Source organism: Plecotus auritus, assembly GCF_963455305.1.
Source record: "Plecotus auritus genome assembly, chromosome: 5".
NCBI classification, from domain to species: Eukaryota; Metazoa; Chordata; class Mammalia; order Chiroptera; family Vespertilionidae; genus Plecotus; species Plecotus auritus.
The window spans coordinates 14440047-14465367 of NC_137776.1; the positions used below are offsets into that span (position 1 = coordinate 14440047).

At 48.9% G+C, this 25321-nt stretch overlaps 1 protein-coding gene across 1 annotated transcript; it reads right to left on the reverse strand.

Annotated features, from left to right (window-relative positions):
- Positions 1–16383: 16383 nt before the first annotated feature.
- On the reverse strand, positions 16384–16816 carry LOC308249225 (ubiquitin-conjugating enzyme E2 variant 2-like; the record flags this gene model as incomplete). Its single annotated transcript, XM_080670150.1, is given in 4 exon segments — positions 16384–16526; positions 16653–16694; positions 16697–16720; positions 16723–16816. Coding segments are annotated over 4 exon segments (303 nt in total).
- Positions 16817–25321: the final 8505 nt, after the last annotated feature.

The following is a 25321-nucleotide window of genomic DNA, read 5'->3' on the forward strand; positions in this document are numbered from 1 at the left end:
TTCTTGTATCTGCTCTGATTAGGATCAAACCTGCTCTAACCAATTGAGCTACCTGGCCAGGGCAACAGGATTTTTTTTTTTTTTAAAGACTGCATAATGCGCCGTTGTATGTGTATACCCCATATTCTCCCTTCTTGGGTCCATGCATGGTTATTTGGGTTGGTTCTCTTTCTTGGATATGATGAATAATGTTTTGATGAACATTGGGGTCCAAAGACCTCTTTGAGATTCTAATTTGAGTAGATTTGATAAATATCCAGAAGCAGGATGGCTGGACCATATGTTATTCTCTCTTTTTATATTTTTGAGGATACTGTTTTCTATCACGGGTACAATATTTTACATTCACGTGAAGTGTTCTTATATTCCAACTTCTTTTCCCAGCAACAATTGTTATTTTCTTTTTCTTTTTTTGGTTTGTTTGTTTTTTAAAATAGTGGCCATCCTGATACATGTGAGATGATATATCATTGTTGAGCAACTTTTCATATATTAGTTGGCCATTTATAAATTTTCTATGAAGAAATGTCCATTCAAAACTCTGCCCGTATTTTAATGGGGTTATTTGCTGTTTCCTTAAATATACTGGGTAAGACCCCCTTTACTGAGTACTATGATATGCATTGTGCAAGTTGCCTCTTACTCTGTTGATAGTTTTCTTTGATGTGTGGAAGTCCTAAAGTGTGATGTCCATTTGCCTGTTATTTCAAAAATTTACCAGGACAATGTCTTTTGTGTATTTCTTGCACAATAAATATAATAATTGAATCCACATTGACTATTGATTATTGTAACAGGTTTCTATTGCTGTTTAACAAATTGGCACAAACCTAATGGCTTAACCCAGTGGTCGGCAAACTCATTAGTCAACAGAGCCAAATATCAACAGTACAACGATTGAAATTTCTTTTGAGAGCCAAATTTTTTAAACTTAAACTTCTTCTAACGCCACTTCTTCAACATAGACTCGCCCAGGCAGTGGTATTTTGTGGAAGAGCCACACTCAAGGGGCCAAAAAGCCGCATGTGGCTCGCGAGCCGCAGTTTGCCGACTACGGGCTTAACCTAAACCCATTTATTAGTCCACAGGGCTGTAGTCAGGATTGCCCATGCTGTATTCTGAGCTGAGCCCAGTCTCTCCCTCACTCTAAAATCCCAACAAATAAAAATCCCTACACCTACTGTATGGCCCTGAACAAAGCCTGTCTTATCATCTTAACAAGTGTCCATAAATATTTTTTTCTTTATGTCGGTACTGTACCCATATGGTACTGCTGCTCTGTACCTCAGCACATCACCTGGTACCATGCCTGGCTCCAGACCGTAGCATGCACTGGGATCTACAAAGCACTGAGTCTTGGTTCCATAGGTGGAGCCACAGGCAGCACTGTATTTCGGCGCCATACACCTAGGCACTCTTCAGTGGCAAGTATTCTTCAGTTTGCCATACTTGATTCAGGCTGCTGAACCTTCTCCTCGACTCATATGTGCACTTCTCTGTGAAATCCAGTCTTTGCAAGAATCCTGCAGTCACTTCCCCCAGAACCCCCACCTTCCATATCTGATCACCCTGGATATCTAATCAGGACCTTCATCCTTTACCGTTCCCAGCTGATATATAATCATTGTCTCCCAGCTTCTGCAAGATTCCTGTTAGGCTCCTTTAGCCAGAACCCTCACTATCCTGATGTTTTCTCTTAGTTGTTTTCATCCATCCCTCCCCTCCCTCCCCCGCCCCCCCCCCCACCCCCCCCACCCCCGCTCCTAGCTATGGGGTATACCTTGGAGATATTGTGTGTTTGGTCTAGACCAGTGGTTGGCAAACCGCGGCTCGCGAGCCACTTGCAGCTCTTTGGCCCCTTGAGTGTGGCTCTTCCACAAAATACCACGTGCGGGCGTGGCCCATGCGCAGAAGTCGGTTTTCGGCTCTCAAAAGAAATTTCAATCGTTGTACTGTTGATATTTGGCTCTGTTGACTAATGAGTTTGCCGACCACTGGTCTAGATCACCTCAATAAATCAAGTATTGCTGTAAGCAAGTCTTCATTTCTTTGCTGGTGGAGGATCTTAACTTTAAGTTGTGAAAAAGGCAACATCTGCACAAAAAAGGTGAAGGGGACTAAGAAGTACAAACTGTCAGTTATAAAATAAGTAAGTCACAAAGAGGTGTGTTACAGCATAAGGAATAGAGCCAAAAATATCATACTAACTGTGCATAGCGACAGATGGTTACTAGACTTCCTGTGGTTGTCACTTTGTAAGGTAAATCAACAAATCATCACTGTGTTATAAATCTGAAACTATGATAATGTTGCATATCAACTATACTTAAAAAATGAATTTAAAAACTCCACATCCTCTGTTGAAAGAAATAAAGTACAATAAAACAAAGTGTGCCTGTGTATTTCCACCTGTTTTCATCGTATTCAGAGTTGAGCTTAATCTCTCCCTTATACCTACGCTATAATCCAGAATAAATGCATTATACCACCTGTAACAACTGGCATTGAATATTCTTTTTCTTTAACAGTGGCACTGCCAGGCATCCTCAACGTAGCACCACAGGTGGCAGGGTGGGTCAGCACCATGCAACATCCCAGGCCACAGCATCCTCTGCCATGCTGTCTTTCAGCTGCTCCTGGGTGGTACCATGGGCAATACTGTCCCTGTGCACTCTACCCAGGATGTACCTCCATATCAAATGCAGGTGGACCTTTGCCCTTTTCCAGGAGTACTCTGGTGCCAGACCGCGGCTGTCCCCCAGCACAGTAACAGGGTGTGTGCAGGCACGCTACGGTGGATGCAACTCGTGCCCCTTGAAACCTTACCATGGGCACTTACTTCCAGGTCTTAACATGGCACTCCTTTTATTTATTTACTAGAGGCCCGGTGCACGAAATTTGTGCACTGGGGGGGGGTGTCCCTCAGCCCAGCCTGCACCCTCTCCAATCTGGATCCCTCTCCCAATCTGGGACTGCTGGCTTCTAACCACTCGCCTGCCTGCCAGCCTGATTGCCCCCTAACCGCTCCCCTGCCGGCCCGATGGCCCCCAACTGCCCTCCCCTGCCAGCCATCTTGTGATGACGTGAGGGCATCGTGCAAGGGCATGATGCCACCTAAGCTTTTATTATATAGGAGATATATATATATATATATATATATATATATATATATATATATATTGATTTCAGAGAGGAAGGAAGAGGGGGAGAGAGATAGAAACATCAATGATGAGAGAGAATCATTGATCGGCTGCCTCCTGCACGGCCCCTACTGGGGATCAAGCCTGCAACCCAGAAATGTGCCCTTGACCAGAATGGAATCTGCGACCCTTCAGTCCACAGGAGGTTCAATTTCACCAGAACCTCCATACCGAACCACACACAGCTGGACCTTGGTTCTGAACCTCCAACACTCTATCCACTGAGCCAAGCTGGCTAGGGCTTATTTTATTTTATTTTTTAATTTTATTTACTGATTTTTAGAGACACAGGAACATTGATTTGGCCATTTATTTATGCATTCATTGGTTGCTTCTTTTATTTACTTTAAAAGATAACATGTTTTTTTTTAATCCTCACTTTAGAAAATATTTCTATTGATTTTAAAGAAGGAGGGAAGGAGAGAGAAACTTCTATTTGTTGCCTCTTGCATGTTCCCTACCAGATTGAACTCATGACTCTTCAGTCCTCCAGAGGACTCTCCAAATAAGTGAGCTACACCGGCCAGGGCCATTGGTTGCTTCTTGTATGTGCCCTGACAGGAGATGGGACCTGCAACCCTGGCTTACCTGGGTGACACTTTAACCAAAAGAGGTACCTGACCAGGTCTTACCTACAGCGACACTCGGTGACGCAGAGTCTTTGCTTTGTCATACATTTTAGGCAGCCTCGCTCCCTAACCTTCGCTTAGGTTCACCTGTGCACTTCCTTGTAAAATGCAGTTTTAGCAAGAACTCTAAGGCAGTATCACCAGAACCTCCACACTGAACCACTGTAGACCCTGGCACAGTACCTGGTGTCTGCTGGAACCGTACTGCGGGTGCACAACAGCGCCGTACCTCCGGTGGACACAGCATTGTACTTCAGACCCACTCAGTGTACCGCAGACACACCTCAGCTCTATGCCCTGGAGGCAATGGCGCACAACACTGCGCTAGTTCATCAGCGCCGAGGGGCGGAAGCCGCTCCTCAGGGTACCGCGGGCGAACCTGGCACTCAAGGTCGTACCGTGACACTCTTTTGTGATGCAGAGTGTTTTGCTTCGTTATACTTTTCAGTCAGGCTGCTCCCTAACCTTCTCCCAGGCTCCTCTGTGCACTTCCTCGTAAATTCTACTTTCAGAAAGAACCCTCCTGAGTCATTTCCACCAGAAACGTCATACTGAACTACGGGTGGATCTTGGCACAGGACCTGGTGTTCGTTAGAACCGTACAACCTACCGCGGGTGGACACGGCACTGTACGTCAGACCCACTCACCTTCCTGCAGCTGCATGTCAGCCCCATGCCGTGGATGCACTGGGGCACGGAACTGCGGGAGTTCCTCAGCGCCTTGGGGTGGCGCTCTGCACGGTAACGGTACCACGGACGAACCCGGCGCTTCACGGTGGTACCGCTGCACTTTTGTGTGGAAGAGCCTTTGCTTCGTTATACATTTCAGTCAGGCTCGCTTCTTACACGCCAACGCTCATCTGTGCACTTCCTTATAAAATGCAGTTTTAGCCAGAACTCTAAGTCATTTTCAACAGAACCTCCATACGGAACCACACACAGTTGGACCTTGGTTCTGTACCTGGTGTTCGCTAGAACCGTACACCTGTACCAAGGGTGGACAACAGCGCCGTACCGCGGGTGCACTGGGCACTGTACTCAGACCCACTCACTGTACCGCAGACGCACCTCTGCACTGTAGGTCGAGGCACTGGGGCACGTAACTGCGCTAGTTCGGCAGCGCCTTGGAGCGGATGCACCTCGCACGGTACCGTGGGAGAACCCGGCGCTTCCAGGACTGACCGCGGCACCATTTTGTGACGCAGAGCGTTTTGCTTCGTTATACTTTTAGTCAGGCTGCTCCCTAACCTTCTCCCAGGCTCCTCTGTGCTCTTCCTTGTAAAATGCACTTTCAGAAAGAACGCTCCTGAGTCATTTCCACCAGGAATGTCATACTGGACCACGGGTGGACCTTGGCTCCGTACCTGGTGTTTGCCGGAACCGTACCGGGGCTGTACTGGGCACTGTACTTCACACCCACTCAACACCACCGCAGATGCATAGCTGCACTGTAGGTGGACGCACTTGGGCACGTAACTGTGGTCGTTCGTCACCGACATGGGGCGGATGCACCTCGCACCGTACCGCGGCTGAATCTGGTGCTTCGACCAGACGCTGCCAGGTCATACCGCGGCTCTTTTCTGAGGAAGATTCTTCTTCTTTTTTTTTTTTTTTTTAATAGTCTCCTTTATTTATTTTTAAAATATATTTTATTGATTTTTACAGAGAGGAAGGGAGAGGGATAGAGAGTTAGAAACATCGATGAGAGAGAAACATCGATCAGCTGCCTCCTGCACACCCCACACTGGGGATGTGCCCGGAACCAAGGTACATGCCTTTGACCAGAATCGAACCTGGGGCCCCTCAGTCCGCAGGCCAACGCTCTATCCACTGAGCCAAACCGGTTAGGGCAGTGGTCGGCAAACTGCGGCTTGCGAGCCACATGCGGGTTTTTGGCCCCTTGGGTTTTTAGCAAAGGCCAGCTTAGGAGTACCCTAATTAGGTTAATAACAATGTATCTACCTATATAGTTTAAGTTTAAAAAATTTGGCTCTCAAAAGAAATTTCAATCGTTGTACTGTTGATATTTGGCTCTGTTGACTAATGAGTTTGCCGACCACTGGGTTAGGGCATGAGGAAGATTCTTTGCTTCCTTATACTTTTTGTTGGGCTCGCTCCCTAACCGTCTCCTCGCCTCCTCTGCGCACTTCCTTGTAAGATGCAGTTTTAGCCAGAACTCTTAAGTCATTTTTACCAGAAACTCCATACGGAATCACGTGGTACTGGGTGTATCCTAGAACCGTAAAACCGACCGCGGGGGAACAACAGCGCCGTGTGGCGGGTGCACTCGGCACTGTACTCAGACCCACTCACTGTAGCGCAGACGCACCTCAGCTATGCCATGGACAACCTGGGGCACGGAACTGCAGTAGTTCGTCAGCGCCTCGGGGCGGATGCTCCTCTGCAGGGTACTGCGGGTTAACCCGGCGCTGCCAGGTCTTACCGCGACACTCTTTTGTGTGGAAGAGCCTTTGATTCGTTATACATTTCAGTCAGGCTCGCTTCTTAAACGCCAACGCTTATCTGTGTACTTCCTTGTAAAATGCAGTTTTAGCCAGAACTCTAAGTCAATTTCAACAGAACCTCCATACGGAACCACACACAGCTGGACCTTGGTTCTGTACCTGGTGTATCCTAGAACCGTACAACCGCACCACGGGTGGACAGCAGCGCCGTACCGCGGGTGCACTCGGTACTGAACTTCAGACCCACTCACTGTACGGCAGACGCACCTCTGCACTGTAGGTGGAGGCACTGGGGCACGTAACTGAGCTAGTTCGGCAGCGCCTTGGGGCCAATGCACCTCGCACGGTACCGCGGGAGAACGCGGCGCTGCCCGGACTGACCGCGGCACTCTTTTGTGACGCAGAGCGTTTTGCTTCGTTATACTTTTTAGTCAGGCTGCTTCTTACACGTCAAAGCTCCTCTGTGCACTTCCCTGTAAGATGCAGTTTTAGCCAGAACTCTTAGTTATTTTCACCAGAACCTCCATACGGAACCACGGTGGACCTTGGCAGAGTACCTGGAGTTCGCTAGAACCGTACAACCTACCGCGGGTGGACAACAGCACGGTACCGCGGGTGCACTGGGCACTGTACTTCAGACCCAGCAGCACCGAGCCGCAGCCGCACAGCCGCACTGTAGGTGGATGCACTTGGCCATATAAGTGCGCTAGTTCGGCGGCGCTTTCAACCTGACGCTTCACACCCAGCGCTTGGTACTCGGCGCTTCGAACCTAGGGATTCTGGGTCATACCACAGCTCTCTTTTCTGAGGAAGGGTCTTTGCTTCGGTATTAGTCGGGCTCGCTCCCTGTCTCCTCAGCTGCTCTGTGCACTTCCTTGTAAAAGGCATTTTTAGCCAGAACTCTAAGTCATTTTCACCAGAACCGCCATACGGAACCACAGCTGGACCTTGGGTCCGTAGCTGGTGTTCGCTAAAACCGTACACTTGTACCGCGGGTGAACACGGCACTGTACTCAGACCCACTCACTGTACCGCAGACGCACCTCTGCACTGCAGGTCGAGGCACTGGGGCACGTAACTGCACTTGTTCGGCAGCGCCTTGGGGCCAATGCACCTTGCACGGTATCGCGGAAGAACCCAGCGCTGCCAGGACTGACCGCGGCACCCTTTTGTGACGCAGCGTCTTTGCTTCCCCGTACTCTTTTAGTCAGGCCGCTCCCTAACCCTCTTCCAGGCTCCTCTGCACTTCCTTGTAAAATGCACTTTCAGAAAGAACGCTCCTGAGTCATTTTCACAAGAAATGTCATACTGGACCACGGGTGGACCTGGGCTCCGTACCTGGTGTTTGCCGGAACCGTACCGGGGCTGTACTGGGCACTGTACTTCACACCCACTCAACACCACCGCAGATGCATATCTGCCTGTAGGTGGACACACTTGGGCACGTAACTGTGGTAGTTCGTCACGGACATGGGGTGGATGCACCTCGCTCGGTACCGCGGCTGATTCCGGTGCTTCGACCCTGCGCTGCCAGTTCGTACTGTGGCTTTTTTCTGAGGAAGATTCTTTGCTTCCTTATACTTTTTAGTCCGGCTCGCTCCCTAACCTTCTTGGTTCCTCTGCATACTTTCTTGTAAGATGCAGTTTTAGCCAGAACTCTTTTTTTTGTTGTTGTTTTGTTAATATATTTTATTGATTTTTTACAGAGAGGAAGGGAGAGGGATAGAGAGTTAGAAACATCGATGAGAGAGAAACATCAATCAGCTGCCTCCCACACACCCCCTACTGGGGATGTGCCCGCAACCAAGGTACATGCCCTTGACCGGAATCGAACCTGGGACCTTCAGTCCACAGGCTAACACTCTATTCACTGAGCCAAATCGGTTAGCTAGCCAGAACTCTTAAATCATTTTTACCAGAACCTCCATACGGAACCACGTGGTACTGGGTGTATCCTAGAATCGTAAAACCGACCGCGGGTGCACAACAGCGCCGTACCGGGGGTGCACTCGGCACTGTACTTCAGACCCACTCACTGCACTGCAGACGCACCTCTGCACTGTAGGTGGAGGCACTGGGGCACGTAACTGCGCTAGTTTGGCAGCGCCTTGGAGCGGATGCACCTCGCACGGTACCGCGGGAGAACATGGCGCTGCCAGGACTGACCGCGGCACTCCTTTGTGACGCAGAGCGTTTTGCTTCGTTATACTTTTAGTCAGGCTGCTCCCTAACCCTCTCCCAGGCTCCTCTGTGCTCTTCCTTGTAAAATGCACTTTCAGAAAGAACGCTCCTGAGTCATTTCCACCAGGAATGTCATACTGGACCACGGGTGGACCTTGGCTCCATACCTGGTGTTTGCCGGAACTGTACTGGGGCTGTACTGGGCACTGTACTTCACACCCACTCAACACCACCGCAGATGCATATCTGCCTGTAGGTGGACGCACTTGGGCACGTAACTGCGGTCGTTCGTCACCAACATGGGGCGGATGGACCTCGCACCATACCGTGGCTGAATCCGGTGCTCCGACCCGGCGCTGCCAGGTCATACCGCGGCTCTTTTCTGAGGAAGATTCTTTGCTTCCTTATACTTTTTCCGGCTCGCTCCCTAACCGTCTCCTCGGCTCCTCTGTGTACGTCCTTGTAAGATGCAGTTTAGCCAGAACTCTTAAGTCATTTTTACCAGAACCTCCATATGGAACCACGTGGTACCTGGTGTATCCTAGAACCGTACAACCGCACCGCGGGTGGACAACAGCGCCGTACCGCGGGTGCACTCGGCACTGTACTGCAGACCCACTCACTGTACCGCAGACGTACCTCTGCACTGTAGGTGGAGGCACTGGGGCACGTAACTGCGCTAGTTCGGCAGCGCCTTGGGGCCAATGCACCTCGCACGGTACCGCGGGAGAACGCGGCGCTGCCCGGACTGACCGCGGCACTCTTTTGTGACGCAGAGCGTTTTGCTTCGTTATACTTTTTAGTCAGGCTGCTTCTTACACGTCAATGCTCCTCTGTGCACTTCCCTGTAAGATGCAGTTTTAGCCAGAACTCTTAGTTATTTTCACCAGAACCTCCATACGGAACCACGGTGGACCTTGGCACAGTACCTGGAGTTCGCTAGAACCGTACAACCTCCTGCGGGTGGACAACAGCAGCGGTACCGTGGGTGCACTCGGCACTGTACTTCAGACCCGGCAGCACCGAGCCGCAGCCTCACAGCCGCACTGTAGGTGGATGCACTTGGCCATATAAGTGAGCTAATTCGGCGGCGCTTTCAACCCGATGCTTCACACCACAGCGCTTTGTACTGGGTGCTTCGAACCTAGCGCTTCTGGGTCATACCACAGCTCTCTTTTCTGAGGAAGGGTCTTTGCTTCGGTATTAGTCGGGCTCGCTCCCTGTCTCCTCGGCTCCTCTGTGCACTTCCTGGTAAAAGGCATTTTTAGCCAGAACTCTAAGTCATTTTCACCAGAACCGCCATACGGAACCACAGCTGGACCTTGGCTCCGTACCTGGTGTTCGCTAGAATCGTACAGCTGTACCGCGGGTGAACACGGCACTGTACTCAGACCCACTCACTGTACCGCAGACGCACCTCTGCACTGTAGGTGGAGGCACTGGGGCACGTAACTGTGCTAGTTCGGCAGCGCCTTAGAGCGGATGCACCTCGCACGGTACCGCGGGAGAACGCGGCGCAGCCAGGACTGACCGCGGCACTCTTCTGTGACGCAGCGTCTTTGCTTCCCCGTACTTTTTTAGTCAGGCTGCTCCCTAACCTTCTCCCAGGCTCCTCTGTGCTCTTCCTTGTACAATGCACTTTCAGAAAGAACGCTCCTGAGTCATTTCCACCAGGAACGTCATACTGGACCACGGGTGGACCTTGACTCCATACCTGGTGTTTGCCGGAACCATACCGGGGCTGTACTGGGCACTGTACTTCAGACCCACTCAACACCACCGCAGATGCATAGCTGCCTGTAGGTGGACGCACTTGGGCAAGTAACTGCGGTCGTTCGTCACCAACATGGGGCGGATGCACCTCGCACGGTACTGCGGCTGAATCTGGTGCTTCGACCCGGCGCTGCCAGGTCATACCGCGGCTCTTTTCTGAGGAAGATTCTTTGCTTCCTTATACTTTTTAGTCCGGCTCGCTCCCTTACCGTCTCCTCGGCTCCTCTGTGTACGTCCTTGTAAGATGCAGTTTAGCCAGAACTCTTAAGTCATTTTTACCAGAACCTCCATACGGAACCACGTGGTACTGGTGTATCCTAGAACCGTACAACCGCACCGCGGATGGACAACAGCGCCGTACCGCGGGTGCACTCGGCACTGTACTCAGACCCACTCACTGTACCGCAGACGCACCTCTGCACTGTAGGTCGAGGCACTGGGGCACGTAACTGAGCTAGTTCGGCAGCGCCTTGGGGCCAATGCACCTCGCACGGTACCGCGGGAGAACGCGGCGCTGCCCGGACTGACCGCGGCACTCTTTTGTGACGCAGAGCGTTTTGCTTCGTTATACTTTTTAGTCAGGCTCGCTTGTTACACGTCAATGCTCTTCTGTGCACTTCCTTGTAAGATGCAGTTTTAGCCAGAACTCTTAGTTATTTTCACCAGAACCTCCATACGGAACCACGGTGGACCTTGGCACAGTACCTGGAGTTCGCTAGAACCGTACAACCTACCGCGGGTGGACAACAGCACGGTACCGCGGGTGCACTTGGCACTGTACTTCAGACCCGGCAGCACCGAGCCGCAGCCTCACAGCCGCACTGTAGGTGGATGCACTTGGCCATATAAGTGAGCTAATTCGGCGGCGCTTTCAACCCGATGCTTCACACCACAGCGCTTTGTACTGGGTGCTTCGAACCTAGCGCTTCTGGGTCATACCACAGCTCTCTTTTCTGAGGAAGGGTCTTTGCTTTGGTATTAGTCGGGCTCGCTCCCTGTCTCCTCGGCTCCTCTGTGCACTTCCTGGTAAAAGGCATTTTTAGCCAGAACTCTAAGTCATTTTCACCAGAACCGCCATACGGAACCACAGCTGGACCTTGGCTCCGTACCTGGTGTTCGCTAGAACCGTACAGCTGTACTGCGGGTGAACACGGCACTGTACTCAGACCCACTCACTGTACCGCAGACGCACCTCTGCACTGTAGGTGGAGGCACTGGGGCACGTAACTGTGCTAGTTCGGCAGCGCCTTAGAGTGGATGCACCTCGCACGGTACCGCGGGAGAACGCGGTGCTGCCAGGACTGACCGAGGCACTCTTCTGTGATGCAGCGTCTTTGCTTCCCCGTACTTTTTTAGTCAGGCTGCTCCCTAACCTTCTCCCAGGCTCCTCTGTGCTCTTCCTTGTAAAATGCACTTTCGGAAAGAACGCTCCTGAGTCATTTCCACCAGGAACGTCATACTGGACCACGGGTGGACCTTGGCTCCGTACCTGGTGTTTGCCGGAACCGTACCGGGGCTGTACTGGGCACTGTACTTCACACCCACTCAACACCACTGCAGATGCATATCTGCCTGTAGGTGGACGCACTTGGGCAAGTAACTGTGGTAGTTCTTCACGGACATGGTGCGGATGCACCTCGCACGGTACCGTGGCTGATTCCGGTGCTTCGACCCTGCGCTGCCAGTTCGTACCGTGGCTCTTTTCTGAGGAAGATTCTTTGCTTCCTTATACTTGTTAGTCCGGCTCGCTCCCTAACCTTCTCCTTGGTTCCTCTGCACACTTCTTTGTAAGATGCAGTTTTAGCCAGAACTCTTTTTTTTGTTGTTGTTTTGTTAATATATTTTATTGATTTTTTACAGAGAGGAAGGGAGAGGGATATAGAGTTAGAAACATCGATGAGAGAGAAACATCAATCAGCCGCCTCCCGCACACCTCCCACTGGGGATGTGCCCGCAACCAAGGTACATGCCCTTGACTGGAATCGAACCTGGGACCTTCAGTCCACAGGCTAACACTCTATTCACTGAGCCAAATCGGTTAGCTAGCCAGAACTCTTAAGTCATTTTTACCAGAACCTCCATACGGAACCACGTGGTACTGGGTGTATCCTAGAATCGTAAAACCGACCGCGGGTGCACAACAGCGCCGTACCGGGGGTGCACTCGGCACTGTACTTCAGACCCACTCACTGCACTGCAGACGCACCTCTGCACTGTAGGTGGAGGCACTGGGGCACGTTACTGCGCAGGTTCGGCAGCGCCTTGGAGCGGATACACCTCGCACGGTACCGCGGGAGAACCCGGCGCTGCCAGGACTGACCGCGGCACTCTTCTGTGACGCAGCGTCTTTGCTTCCCCGTACTTTTTTAGTCAGGCTGCTCCCTAACCTTCTCCCAGGCTCCTCTGCACTTCCTTGTAAAATGCAGTTTCAGAAAGAACGCTCCTGAGTCATTTTCACAAGAAATGTCATACTGGACCACGGGTGGACCTTGGCTCCGTACCTGCTGTTCGCCAGAACCGTACCGCAGGTGGACAACAGTGCCGTATCGCGGGAGCACTCAGCACTGTACTCAGACCCACTCACTGTACTGCAGACGCACCTCTGCACTGTAGGTCGAGGCACTGGGGCACGTAACTGCGGTAGTTCGGCAGCGCCTTTGAGCGGATGCACCTCGCACGGTACTGCGGCTGAATCCGGTGCTTCGACCCGGCGCTGCCAGGTCATTCCGCGGCTCTTTTCTGAGGAAGATTCTTTGCTTCCTTATACTTTTTCCGGCTCGCTCCCTAACCATCTCCTCGGCTCCTCTGCGTATGTCCTTGTAAGATGCAGTTTAGCCAGAACTCTTAAGTCATTTTTACCAGAACCTCCATATGGAACCACGTGGTGCCTGGTGTATCCTAGAACCGTACACCTGTACCACGGGTGGACAACAGCGCCGTACCGCGGGTGCACTCAGCACTGTACTCAGACCCACTCACTGTACCGCAGACGCACCTCTGCACTGTAGGTCGAGGCACTGGGGCACGTAACTGCGCTAGTTTGTCAGCGCCTTGGAGCCAATGCACCTCGCACGGTACCGCGGGAGAACATGGCGCTGCCAGGACTGACCGCGGCACTCTTTTGTGACGCGGAGCGTTTTGCTTCGTTATACTTTTAGTCAGGCTGCTCCCTAACCCTCTCCCACGCTCCTCTGTGCTCTTCCTTGTAAAATGCACTTTCAGAAAGAACGCTCCTGAGTCAGTTCCACCAGGAACTTCATACTGGACCACGGGTGGACCTGGGCTCCGTACCTGGTGTTTGCCGGAACCGTACCGCGGGTGGACAACAACAAGTATCGCGGGTGCACTCAGCACTGTACTTCAGACCCACTCACTGTGCCACAGACGCACCTCAGCCTATGCCGTGGATGACCTGGGGCACGGGACTGTGGTAGTTCGTCAGCACCTTGGGGTGGCGCTCTGCACGGTACTGCGGGCGAATCCGGAGCTTCATGGTGGTACTGCGGCACTTTTGTGTGGAAGAGCCTTTGCTTCGTTATACTTTTTAGTCAGGCTCGCTTCTTACACGCCAATGCTCCTCTGTGCACTTCCTGGGAAGATGCAGTTTTAGGCAGAACTCTAAGTCATTTTCACCAGAACCTCCATACGGAACCACGGTGGACCTTGGCTCCGTACCTGGTGTTCGCTAGAACCGTACAGCTGTACCGCGGGTGAACACGGCACTGTACTCAGACCCACTCACTGTACCGCAGACGCACCTCTGCACTGTAGGTGGAGGCACTGGGGCACAATATTGCGCTAGTTCGGCAGCGTCTTGGGGACAATGCACCTCGCACGGTACCGCGGGAGAACGCGGCGCTACCAGGACTGACCGCGGCACCATTTTGTGACGCAGAGCGTTTTGCTTCATTTTACTTTTAGTCAGGCTGCTCCCTAACCTTCTCCCAGGCTCCTCTGTGCTCTTCCTTGTAAAATGCACTTTCAGAAAGAATGCTCCTGAGTCATTTCCACCAGGAACGTCATACTGGACCACGGTGGACCTTGGCTCTGTACCTGGTGTTTGCTGGAACCGGAACCGTACAGCCTCCCGCAGGTGGACAACAGCGCCGTACTGCGGGTGCACTGGGCACTGTACTTCAGACCTACTCACTGTACCGCAGACGCACCTCTGCACTGTAGGTGGACGCACTGGGGCACGTAACTGTGCTAGTTCGGCAGCGCCTTACAGCGGATGCACCTCGCACGGTACCGCGGGAGAACCCGGCGCTGCCCGGACTGACTGCGGCACTCCTTTGTGACGCAGAGCGTTTTGCTTCGTTATACTTTTAGTCAGGCTGCTCCCTAACCCTCTCCCACGCTCCTCTGTGCTCTTCCTTGTAAAATGCACTTTCAGAAAGAACGCTGCTGAGTCATTTCCACCAGAAACGTCGTACTGGACCACGGTGGACCTTGGCTCCGTACCTGGTGTTTGCCGGAACCGTACCGCGGGTGGACAACAGCGCAGTACTGCGGGTGCACTCAGCACTGTACTTCAGACCAATCACTGTGCCGCAGACGCACCTCAGCCTATGCCGTGGATGACCGGGGGCACGGAACTGCGGTAGTTCGTCAGCGCCTTGGGGTGGCGCTCTGCACGGTACCGCGGGCGAATCCGGAGCTTCATGGTGGTACTGCGGCACTTTTGTGCTGGTGTTTGCTGGAACCGGAACCGTACAGCCTCCCGCAGGTGGAAGAGTCTTTGCTTCGTTATACTTTTTAGTCAGGCTCGCTTCTTACACGCCAATGCTCCTCTGTGCACTTCCTGGGAAGATGCAGTTTTCGGCAGAACTCTAAGTCATTTTCACCAGAACCTCCATACCGAACCACGGTGGACCTTGGCACAGTACCTGGTGTTCGCTAGAACCGTACAACCTCCTGCGGGTGGACAACAGCGCGGTACCGCGGTTGCACTGGGCATTGGACTTTACTTCAGATCACGCAACACTGTATCGCAGACGCACCTCAGCTCTATGCGGTGGATGCACTTGGGCACGTAACTGCGGGAGATGGTCAGCGCCTTGGGGTGCATGCACCTCGCACGGTACAGCAAGCGAACCCGATGCTTCAAACTTGGTGCTTCAAACTGGTGCTCCCGGGTCTTACCGCGGCTGTCTTTTGTGTGTGAAGTCTTTGCTTCATTATACTATTTTTTTTTTCTGAGAACACGATCCACATTTTGTTTACATTTTGAGACTAACTTTAATCTCAAAAATTACATATCCATTCACCCATTTCCTTTTTGCTGATTTCACTTAAACTTAAACACATGGTTTTTCAAACAAAGACTGTAAACAAATATTTACCATGCCTGTTACATGTAACACACAGAAACAGCTTTTAACAGAAATTCATTGACTTTTCCCATGACATTTTTAAAATTATATATACTGGTATCAAAACAATCCTGAACATATTTATTTTAAAAATATATTTTTATTTATTTCAGAGAGGAAGAGGAAGAGAGAGATAGAAACATCAATGATGAGAGACAATCATTGATTGGCTGCCTCCTCCATACCCCCTAGTGGGGATCAAGCCTGCAACCCGGGCATGTGCATTTAACCAGAATTGAACCCAGGACCCTTCAGTCCGCAGGCCGATGCCCTATCCACTGAACCAAACCGGCTAGGGCCTGAACATATTTTCGATACTATTGGTAGTCAGCACCCACACCACTTCAAAAATTAAAACAATTTGAGATAATATTCATTGTATTTGCTACTTTAGACAATTTAAATTGAAGCTCTTTAAGCAAGATGGATAAAGCATGCCATTTCTCTTTTTCCTTCTTGAGATTTTTCTTCTTAGTAAAAATCAGCATACTTCCATCTTGTAAATCTGAATTCTATTTTGAATACTCCAGGTTTATGTTTAAATGACAGTGCCTTAAAAAAATTGTGCTGCATTTTTTCTCCTGTTACCTGAAAACATAATGTGTATACATATATTAAATATATTCTTACAAATGTCTGGGTCTTGTTTACCAGCAGGCATTCTTTTACTTCATGTGTGGGTATTCTGCATTGTGATGTTTAATCGGGACATTAACATGAGTAGGAGACTGTTGATTTAAGAGAAGTTTGAGACCCACTAAAATTAATTGTTGTATGCTTGTCCTTCTGGTGGTGGTGGAAGTGTCACATTACCTTTGGACAACATTAGACGTCTTAGCTCTTGAAGTACAACTTGAATGCTATATGAATTTTGCCATTTTGCTAATACTGGTATGCTCTGTGCATCTACCGTTCCACTGGCATTATTTATTCCATGCATGTTAATTTTGGTTACCAAGCTAACTCATGGAGGAGCTTCTGGGTATTTAGGTCCACATTCTACTTGCAGGCTATATATTCCGTTTTTATAATTTGTCCTTGGTGGTCCAATAATCATACCTGTCCACCTTGTGTCATATCTTCACTGTCTTCAAGGCCCTGCTAACCGTACCATCGCCCACTCCTTCTTGTCCTTCTTCAAGTTCTTCCAACAAGCAAAAATTAGGAGGAACTTTAACTCCCGTGAGGCCCACCATCTTCTGCACCCCTGCTTTGTTATATTCTTTAGTCCGGCTGGCTCCCTACCCTTCTCCTAGGCTCCTCTGTGCACTTCCTTGTAAAATGCAGTCTTAGCAAGAGCTCTAAGCCATTTTCACCAGAACCTCCGGACGGAACCACAGCTGGACCTTGGCACAGTGCCTGGTGTTGGCTAGAACCGTACAACTGTACCTCGGGTGGACTGGGCGCTGTACTTCAGTTCCACTCACTGTATGGCAGATGCACATCAGCTCTACAAGGTGGATGCATTCGTGCATGTAACTGTGGACGTTCATTAGGGTCTAGGGGGCTGGCGCACCTTGGTACCGCGCAGCGGGCAACCCGGTGCTTCGAACCCAGCGCTTCCGGGTCCTACTGGTGGCACTCTTTTTTGAGGAAGATACTTTGCTTCATTATACTTTTATAAAAAATATTTTAATTGATTTTTAAAAATTAAAGAATAATTTTTTAATTGAGGGGAAGAGAGAGCAAGAGAGAGATAGAAACATCAATCAAACAACCTACCGGGGGTGTACTACAGCGCCGTACCTCTGATGTACACACATTGGCACTATACTCACCACGCAACACTGTCCCGCAGACGCACAGCACGACACACTAGGGCGCGGAACTGTGGTCGTTCGTCAGCGCCTTGGGACGGATGCGCCTCGCTCCGTACCTCAAACCCGGCGCTTGGAACCTAATGCTTCTGGGTTTTACTGCAGCACTCGGTGAAGAGCGTTTGCTTCATTTTACTTTTTTAGGGTAGGCTCGACCCCTAACATTCTCCTATGCCAAGCGTGTCAAACTCGTGTCAAACTCGCGGCCTGTGGCCGCATGCAGCCCACAATGAATATTTTTGTGGCCCCTGGTATGTAAGAAACATTTTTAATAAAAATGTTGTAACTTAATTTTTACAATATCCTGTGATACATAATTATTAATAACAAACTACAACATTCGCTAATGACTGAGTACTATAACTGTGTTGCATCCGTTTCCCTTACGCACCATTTCTCTCCACCAGTACCAGCAGCGAATATTTTAGCAGCCGATTGTCACATCATTAGTCTTGGACTGACTTGTTTGGTGTGTGCAACAGAAAATATTTCGCTTTCAGAGAACAACAACAACAAAAAGGTTTATTTGCATTATGCTTATTAATTTGTGCAGTTATTCAGTGTCTGGTAAGTTAATGTTCAAGAAAAAAATATTAATATTTATTAAAATGTTCTATTATTTTATGTTAGTGATTACTCATTTATTTCAGCCCTTTGTATTCAGCATGTGTCTATCGAAATAAACATACGTTTCTATGAAAATTGAAGCTTTTGTTTTTTTTGTGGTCCACATAAACCCAGACCTTCTTTATTTGGCCCGTGTTAGCCTTTGAGTTTGACATACTTATCCTGTGCTTATCTGTGCACTTCCTTGTAAAATGCAGTTTTAGCAAGAACTCTAAATCGTTTTCACCAGAACCTCCACGCTAAACCGCAGGTGGACCGTGGCCCCGTACCTGGTGTTCGGGGGGTACAACAGCGGTGCCTCCGATGTACGTGGCGGCGTTGTACTTCAGACCCACACAACACTGCCCCGCAGACACGCGTCAGCTCTGCCTGGTGGGCGCGCTCAGGCGTGTAACTGCGGTATTTCGTGAGCATCTCAGGCGGACGCCTTGGCTCTTCCCCGTGTAGCCAGGCACTCTTTGGTGAGGAAGACGCTCTGCTTTATTACACGTTTTCGTCAGGCTGGCTCCCTGGCCTCCTGGGTCTCTCTGTGCACTGCCTGATGAAACCAGTTTTAGCAAGAACTCACCTGTCACTCACCAGAACCGCCCTGCCTGTCTCCCTGTCCTATCGCTCTGCATATCTATCGGATCAGGATCCTAATCCTTCATCATTTCCCAGGTGATATTAGAGTGCCCTGTCCCGCCTTCAGCAAGGATTGTGTTAGGTTTGTTTAACCAGCGCTTCCCTTTTCCCTGATGTCATTTTCCATCCATTGCCCCCACTCTCCTCCTTGGCTATATATTCTCACCCCCTCATGCTGTGTTTGGGGTTGAGCCCAGTCTCTCCTCCACTGTGAAGTCACAAGGGCAGAGGTCCCTATACCTATGCTATGGTCTGTCTTACCATCTTCAGGACGTGCCACTGAATATCTTTCTCTTTGACAGTGGCACTACGACGCATCACAGTTTAGCACCTCAGTTGGCACGAACCCCTCCTTCCTGTGCAACTCCATACATAGCTCCGGGCATGGCAGCGTTTTGTGGTTGCCCTAGTGATGCCATCGGTGGTGCCGCCGTTTTTACCTTGGTATTGCACCGCAGATGTGCCTTGGCATTGCACCTTGCAGACTTTCCAGGGCACTTTTTGTGACTTCTTCACTTCAACATTCTTGGTTTAGGCTCCCGAATCTTCTCCTAGGCTCTTCTGACATCCTCCTTGTAAAGTGTTAACAAGAGCCCTGCTGAGCCAGTTTCACCACACACACACACACACACACACACACACACACACACACACACACCATCCCTTTCTGCACCGCTTGGCACACTCCTCCCAGCACTCTTCCAGGCAGCTCTAGGACAACGTTACTTTTGGAGCGCCCCCAGTTCAGGCTGGGAAATCATGGCATTCCCCGACAAAAAAACCAAACCAAACCAAACAAAGAACACACAGGGGAATGTAGCAGCCGCCATGCAACATGTATGCTCGTAACCAGAGGTGCCCCAAGGCGGTGGCAGCTGTTGTTGGGTCCAGCTGGTACATCTCCCCCACGGGCTGGCAGGGTTCTGCTTGCTGTGCCAAATGCTCTGAAAGGTGCTCCGGACTTCCGCGCAGACATGGAAAGACACAAAAGTAATTGCCACGAAGGAAGATGGTTTTCACTATAATGAAATCATTCAGAACGGAGAGCCCAGCAGGCTGTGCGGGGCCATCACAAAGTGTCCTGCAAGATTAGCTGAGAGAGAGAGAGAGAGAGAGAGAGAGAGAGAGAGAGAGAGAGAGAGAGGAGAGAGACGCAGGCGGGCAAGATCCTTTATGGGGGTTTGCTTGGACAGGAAGGAATGAAGCAAATAAACATGTGCATGAGCTATGGCTGGAGAGTTTGAATCGTTTTTGTAACTCTGGGGTATAACATTGCTCAGCGGCTGTGGAAAACCTTGTCACGGAGAGAATAAGGATCCTGGAATCTTAGGACCCCCTCTATGGCACCTGATTGCTGCCATGATACAAACCCTTCCAGGTTCCCATTCCCCTCATTCTCTGTCATTGTTTCTTTCCAATGCAGCATTTTGCTGTGTAATACATAGATAATATTAAATCTGCCATCTCAGCCATTTTTAAGTGCATAGTTTATGCGTGTGAACTATATTCGTGCTCACTAGATCTCTAAAACTTTTTGGTCCTGCAATCTGGAAACTGTAGAGCCAATTCATGCTAATGACACTTCTCTACTTCCCCAGCATTTGGTAATCTTCATTCTACGTTTCTGTCCATGATTTTGACTACTTTAGGTACTTCATGCAGTGATTTTCTTCCTTATGACTTTGCATATTTCTTTTAGCATAGGTCCTTAGGGCTGCATAATGTTCCATCATATGTAAATGCCCTATTTTCTCTCTATTTCTTTCTCAGCTGTTGTGATGAACATGGGGTCCAAATATTCCTTTGAGATCGACTTGGACTGGTTTTGGATAAATACCCCGAAGTGGGGTAGGTAGAGAATATATAACCTCTCTTTTGATATTTTTGAAGAACCTCTCTACAGTTTTTTAATAACGGCTGCACTGTCTTACCTTCTCACCAACAGTGCACTTGGGTTTCAACTTCTCCATTTCCCTTGCAACACTGTTGTTTTCTGCTATTTTGATGGCTGGCATCCTGATGCATGTGAGGTGATATTTCATTGTGGTCTCGACATATATATTTCCCTGATGATTTGTGATGATGAGCATCTCTTCATATGCTTGCTGGCTGTTTGTATATTTTCCTTGGAGAAATGTCTCTTCAATCATTGTTTCCCTTTTCAACTGGGTTATTTGTTTTGTTGTTCATTTGTATAAGCTTCTTAAACGCGCTGGGTAGGAAACGCCTTAAAATTTACAATTATTTTCATCCATGCCACAGGTTGCCTTTTACCCTGTTGTTTTCTTGGACTTGTGGAAGTTTTAAAGTTTGATCTCATCCCACTTTTCTATTTTTCAAACAATTTTAAGAACGCTGTATTTGTGAATCTCTTGTGTAATAAATACAATTGCGTTCACATTGATTGCTGTAATAGTTTTCTATTGCTATGTAACAAATTGCCACAAACTTAGTGGCTTAAATGAAACCCATTTATTAGTTCTTAGTTCTGTCGTCGGAACTTCTCCTGCTGCATTTGGAGCTGAGCCCAGTCTCTCCCCGACTCTAACATCCCAATAGCCGAGGTTCCGACACCTACTGCAATGGCCCTGAATAAAGCCCATCCATCTCACCACTTATACAAGTATCATTGGATAGCTCTCTTTACCGTGGCGGTGCACAGACACTTCCTGCCTCGTTGTGGGCGGCACCTTACCTCTGCATCGTATGGGCACCAGGAGCGCCATCAAATGCAGCACCACAGTGTACCCGGGTACCCAGGTGACAAGGATTCTTTGCTTCACCATCCTTTGGTCAAGGTTCCGGACCTTCTTCAGGGTGCATCTGTGTATTTCCTTGTTAAACCCAGTTTTAGCACCGGCTCTGCTAAATCCATATTCACCAGAATCCCCCAGCTTCTGGGATATCAGATCAGAAACCTCACCCTAACCGACCACCCTGGACTGCCTCGGCAAGAAGGGTGTTGGCCTGGTAAGTTGGAGCCCACCTTATCCCTGATGCTTCCTCGTAGTCATTTTTTCATGCCCACCCTGCTCCTTGGCTATAAATGCCCACTTGACCTTATTGTATTAGGAATTAAGCGCAGCATCTCTCCCACTAGGAAGTACTACTTGGAGTTGTCCCTGTACCTGTTGCGGTGGTTCTGAATAATACTGTCTGACCGTCTTAAGCGTTATTTCACGCTGCCAGCAGTGCGCTAGTGCACAGTCATGGGTCCTGAACCCTATATTGCCGTGTCACACAGCGCGTACCTACAAGTCGCAGTTTGGGCTACTCCTAGCACCCTGCGGGGGGTAGAAAGCGGGGCGGAGGGGGGCGGGGAGGGGGGCTCGGCGCTCTTCAACACGGCCCTCTTCCAGGCATCAGGGGGAGGACTCAAGTGCAGGAGCTCCCTCATTTAGTCTGGGAAGTCATGGCAACATCCGACAAAAACCACACACACACAAAAACACAAAACCAAAACCCAAAAAACAGAAAGCAAAAAACAATGCAATACGCATCAGGAAGTTATTGCACCACAGCCAGGAGTGCTGGTTAGGTGTGGCCTTCGGTGGGTCCCGCTGGAGAGCGCAAGAGGTCTCAGGCCCTATCTTCGCCATCTGGGGTGGTCTGCTGCGCTCCACTGCGCCAATGGTTGTGCAAACATTCCCTGGACCTGGTTTAAGCAGAGAGAGTAAGCTACACAGACACAAAAAATGATTGCTATGAAGGAAGACTTTGCATGATACTCACTGTCTCCTGGAAACAGGAGGCCGGGCCGGAAACGCAGGGTCCCCTGGGAAAGTGGCCCTCAAGATCAGCAGGCAGAGGGGAGAGGGGACCTGGGAGAGGAGCCCTGGTGGAGTTTTTCTCCGGAAGGAATGTGCAAAGCAAAGAAGAGGTACAGACTAATGATTTATCCACTTCTGTCTAGGTTATCCAGTTTGCTGGCGTATAATTGTGTTGGTGGTCTCTAATGGTTCTTGGCATTTCTTTGGTTAGAATTGCAATGTGTCCTTTTTCATTTCTGTTTTTATTGTTTGAGTCTTCCCTCTTTTTGTCTTGGTTGTCTAACTAAAGGGTTTCAATTTTGTTCCTCTTTTCACAAAGGCAACTCTTACTTCGTTGATTTTTTTCTATTGTCTCTCCAGTCTTTATTTCACTGACTTCTGTTCTAATCTGTATTATTTATTCCTGCTTCTACTTCTGGCTTAGTGTGTTGTTCTCTCTATTATTCCTTGAGGTTAAAGTTAGGTTATTTGAGGTATTTTTTTTACTTTTACTATCGTGTTTTTCCGTTATAAACATCCCTTCCAGAACTGCTTTTGCTGCATGGTACAAACTTTGACTCCCCTCATTTTTGTTTGTATCAGGATACCTTATGATTCATTTTATGATTTCCTCTTTGACTCATTAGTTCTTCCGGAGTTGTGGTTTAATTTCCACATATTATTAATTTTTCAAGTTTTGTTTCACTAGTAATTTCTGTCTTCACACCATTGCGGTCAGAAGAGATAGTTGTATGAATCAAGCCTTGTTACGCAGTCTACTTCCCAGTCACTCCATGGTCCCCACAGCTCAGGGAGCACTCAGCTCCCTGACCCCTCCAATTTTAGGCTGGAAATCATGGCAATACCCGAGAAAACAACAACACCACCATACAGCCAGAAAGCAGCCAGGGTGACCACAACCAGCAGTGGCCCCTCTGTTGGTGAGCCCAACCGTCTAAGTGCATACAAATCATGTCATCTGATGCAAAACTATTCTGCTCGCTGCTCCAATTGCTCTAAAAAAAAGTACCCTAGACTTGTTTTGCGCAGATAAAGTAAGACACACAGACACAAAAATGATTGCCCTGGAGGGAAATATTTTCGTTATATTCATGGTCTCCTGGAAACAGCAGGTCTGTCCCTGAAGCGCTCCTGGAGAAAGGGGAAGGAATGGGCTAAGCAAGGTGAGCAAAGGGCACATGCAGACGATAGCTGGACAGTTTGGATAGTTTCTGCAGGCCGCGCTGGAGATTGGATCTCCAGTTGTCTGGTAACTGGCCTGTAATGAAGGGCTAGGGACAGAGGTCTGATAAACAGAGGCGAGTGAGCAGTTTGGACTCGGGGACGGGTTCACTTGCACATCAAAGCTTTGCTGGCAGGCACATTGTTTTCCTATGTCTCAGAATTAGTTAATCCTGGGAAGGTGGGATCCCTGGGTCCTTGGGCTTCAAATTTCAGAGCATCAGGAACACAGAAAAGAAGAAAATATAGGTGACACAATTGAGCTTGTGATACTTTAGCATCTTGTAGAGGCTTTGGTGGTAAGTATGGGAGATACTTCAGCCATGAAATAATTCTACATTGTTGCAAGTCAACCAGTGAAGGCATTTGGAAGTTTAAATAGGGGGCAAAGCTCAAGTATATATGTAATTCTCATATTAATGACTTCACTGTATAGAAAGGCAATAATAATACTTTATTTTTAAAAGTTAAAACTCCAGAGGACAAAAGCTTTGAAATGACCTTTGCATTAAAAGAAGGAACAAGGGTGAGGTAAGTAACATTGTCAGTCCTAATTATCAGAAGTTAAAAGCACTACCTTTAGGGGCTGCAAATTGTGGTTTTGCTAGCAAGAAAAAAAGAAAGGAAAAAAAATTAAAAATGGGTGAGTAGAAACAAGAGGGGAAGGAGAGAAAGGAAAAGGAGGAAGGAGTAGGATGTGGTAAGAGTTGGTAAAGAATTGTGTATTGGAAACCAACCATGTCAAACCATGTCCCAGCTATGTCATCGTATGGAGCTGTATTACAGTTTTATCTACAGAATGTAAAAGTGGAAAGGAATTGGTTCTGACTACATGGAAGGAAGAATAGGATGGGAAAACTATAACAGAGAAGTTAAATCTCATTCATGTGCATAATTTTATTTATTTACATTTATTTATTTAATCCTCACCCAAAGATATGCTCCTTCTATTGATTTTCAGAGAAGGGAGGAAAGGAGGGAGGGAAGGGGAGAGAGAGAGAGAGAGAGAGAGAGAGAGAGAGAGAGAGAGAGAGAGAGAGAGAAACATGTATGTGAGAGAGAAATGTCTAAGGGCTGCCTCCTGCAACCCAGGCACATGCCCTGACCAGGAATCAAACCTGCAACCACCTGGTGCACGGGATGATACTCCAACCAAGAGAGCCACCAGGCCGGGGCTCACTGTGCATAATTTAAAGTTGATGTGCGGGAAATACTGTCAGAATTGTAGTCGCCTGCTCCATTGCCATGCCTTTGCCCACATTTACTCCTGACAAATAGAAGCAACCATTAAAAACACTGTCTTTAGCTCTAGTGGGTCATCTATAGATGTAGTTACAAAATAGGCTTATATTGCTAGTTAGTGATTCTCTGACTGCACACATTATACATTAAATTCTTATGTGATGGATGAGGATGTAACCCATTCACACAATCTCCTCCTGCACTCCAGCCTGTCCCCACATTTATACTGCCATCCACTGTTTGTCCACCATGTAAGTCTGTAGCCTTAAGCTATGGTTTTCTTCTTGTTCCAATGATCAGTAAGATGAAGACATTACATTATCATCCTTCCCTCTCCTTTCAGATAATTTTTTTGTCAAGGATGGAGGTAATCTTACAGGGAGGAATCAAGAACAAGACA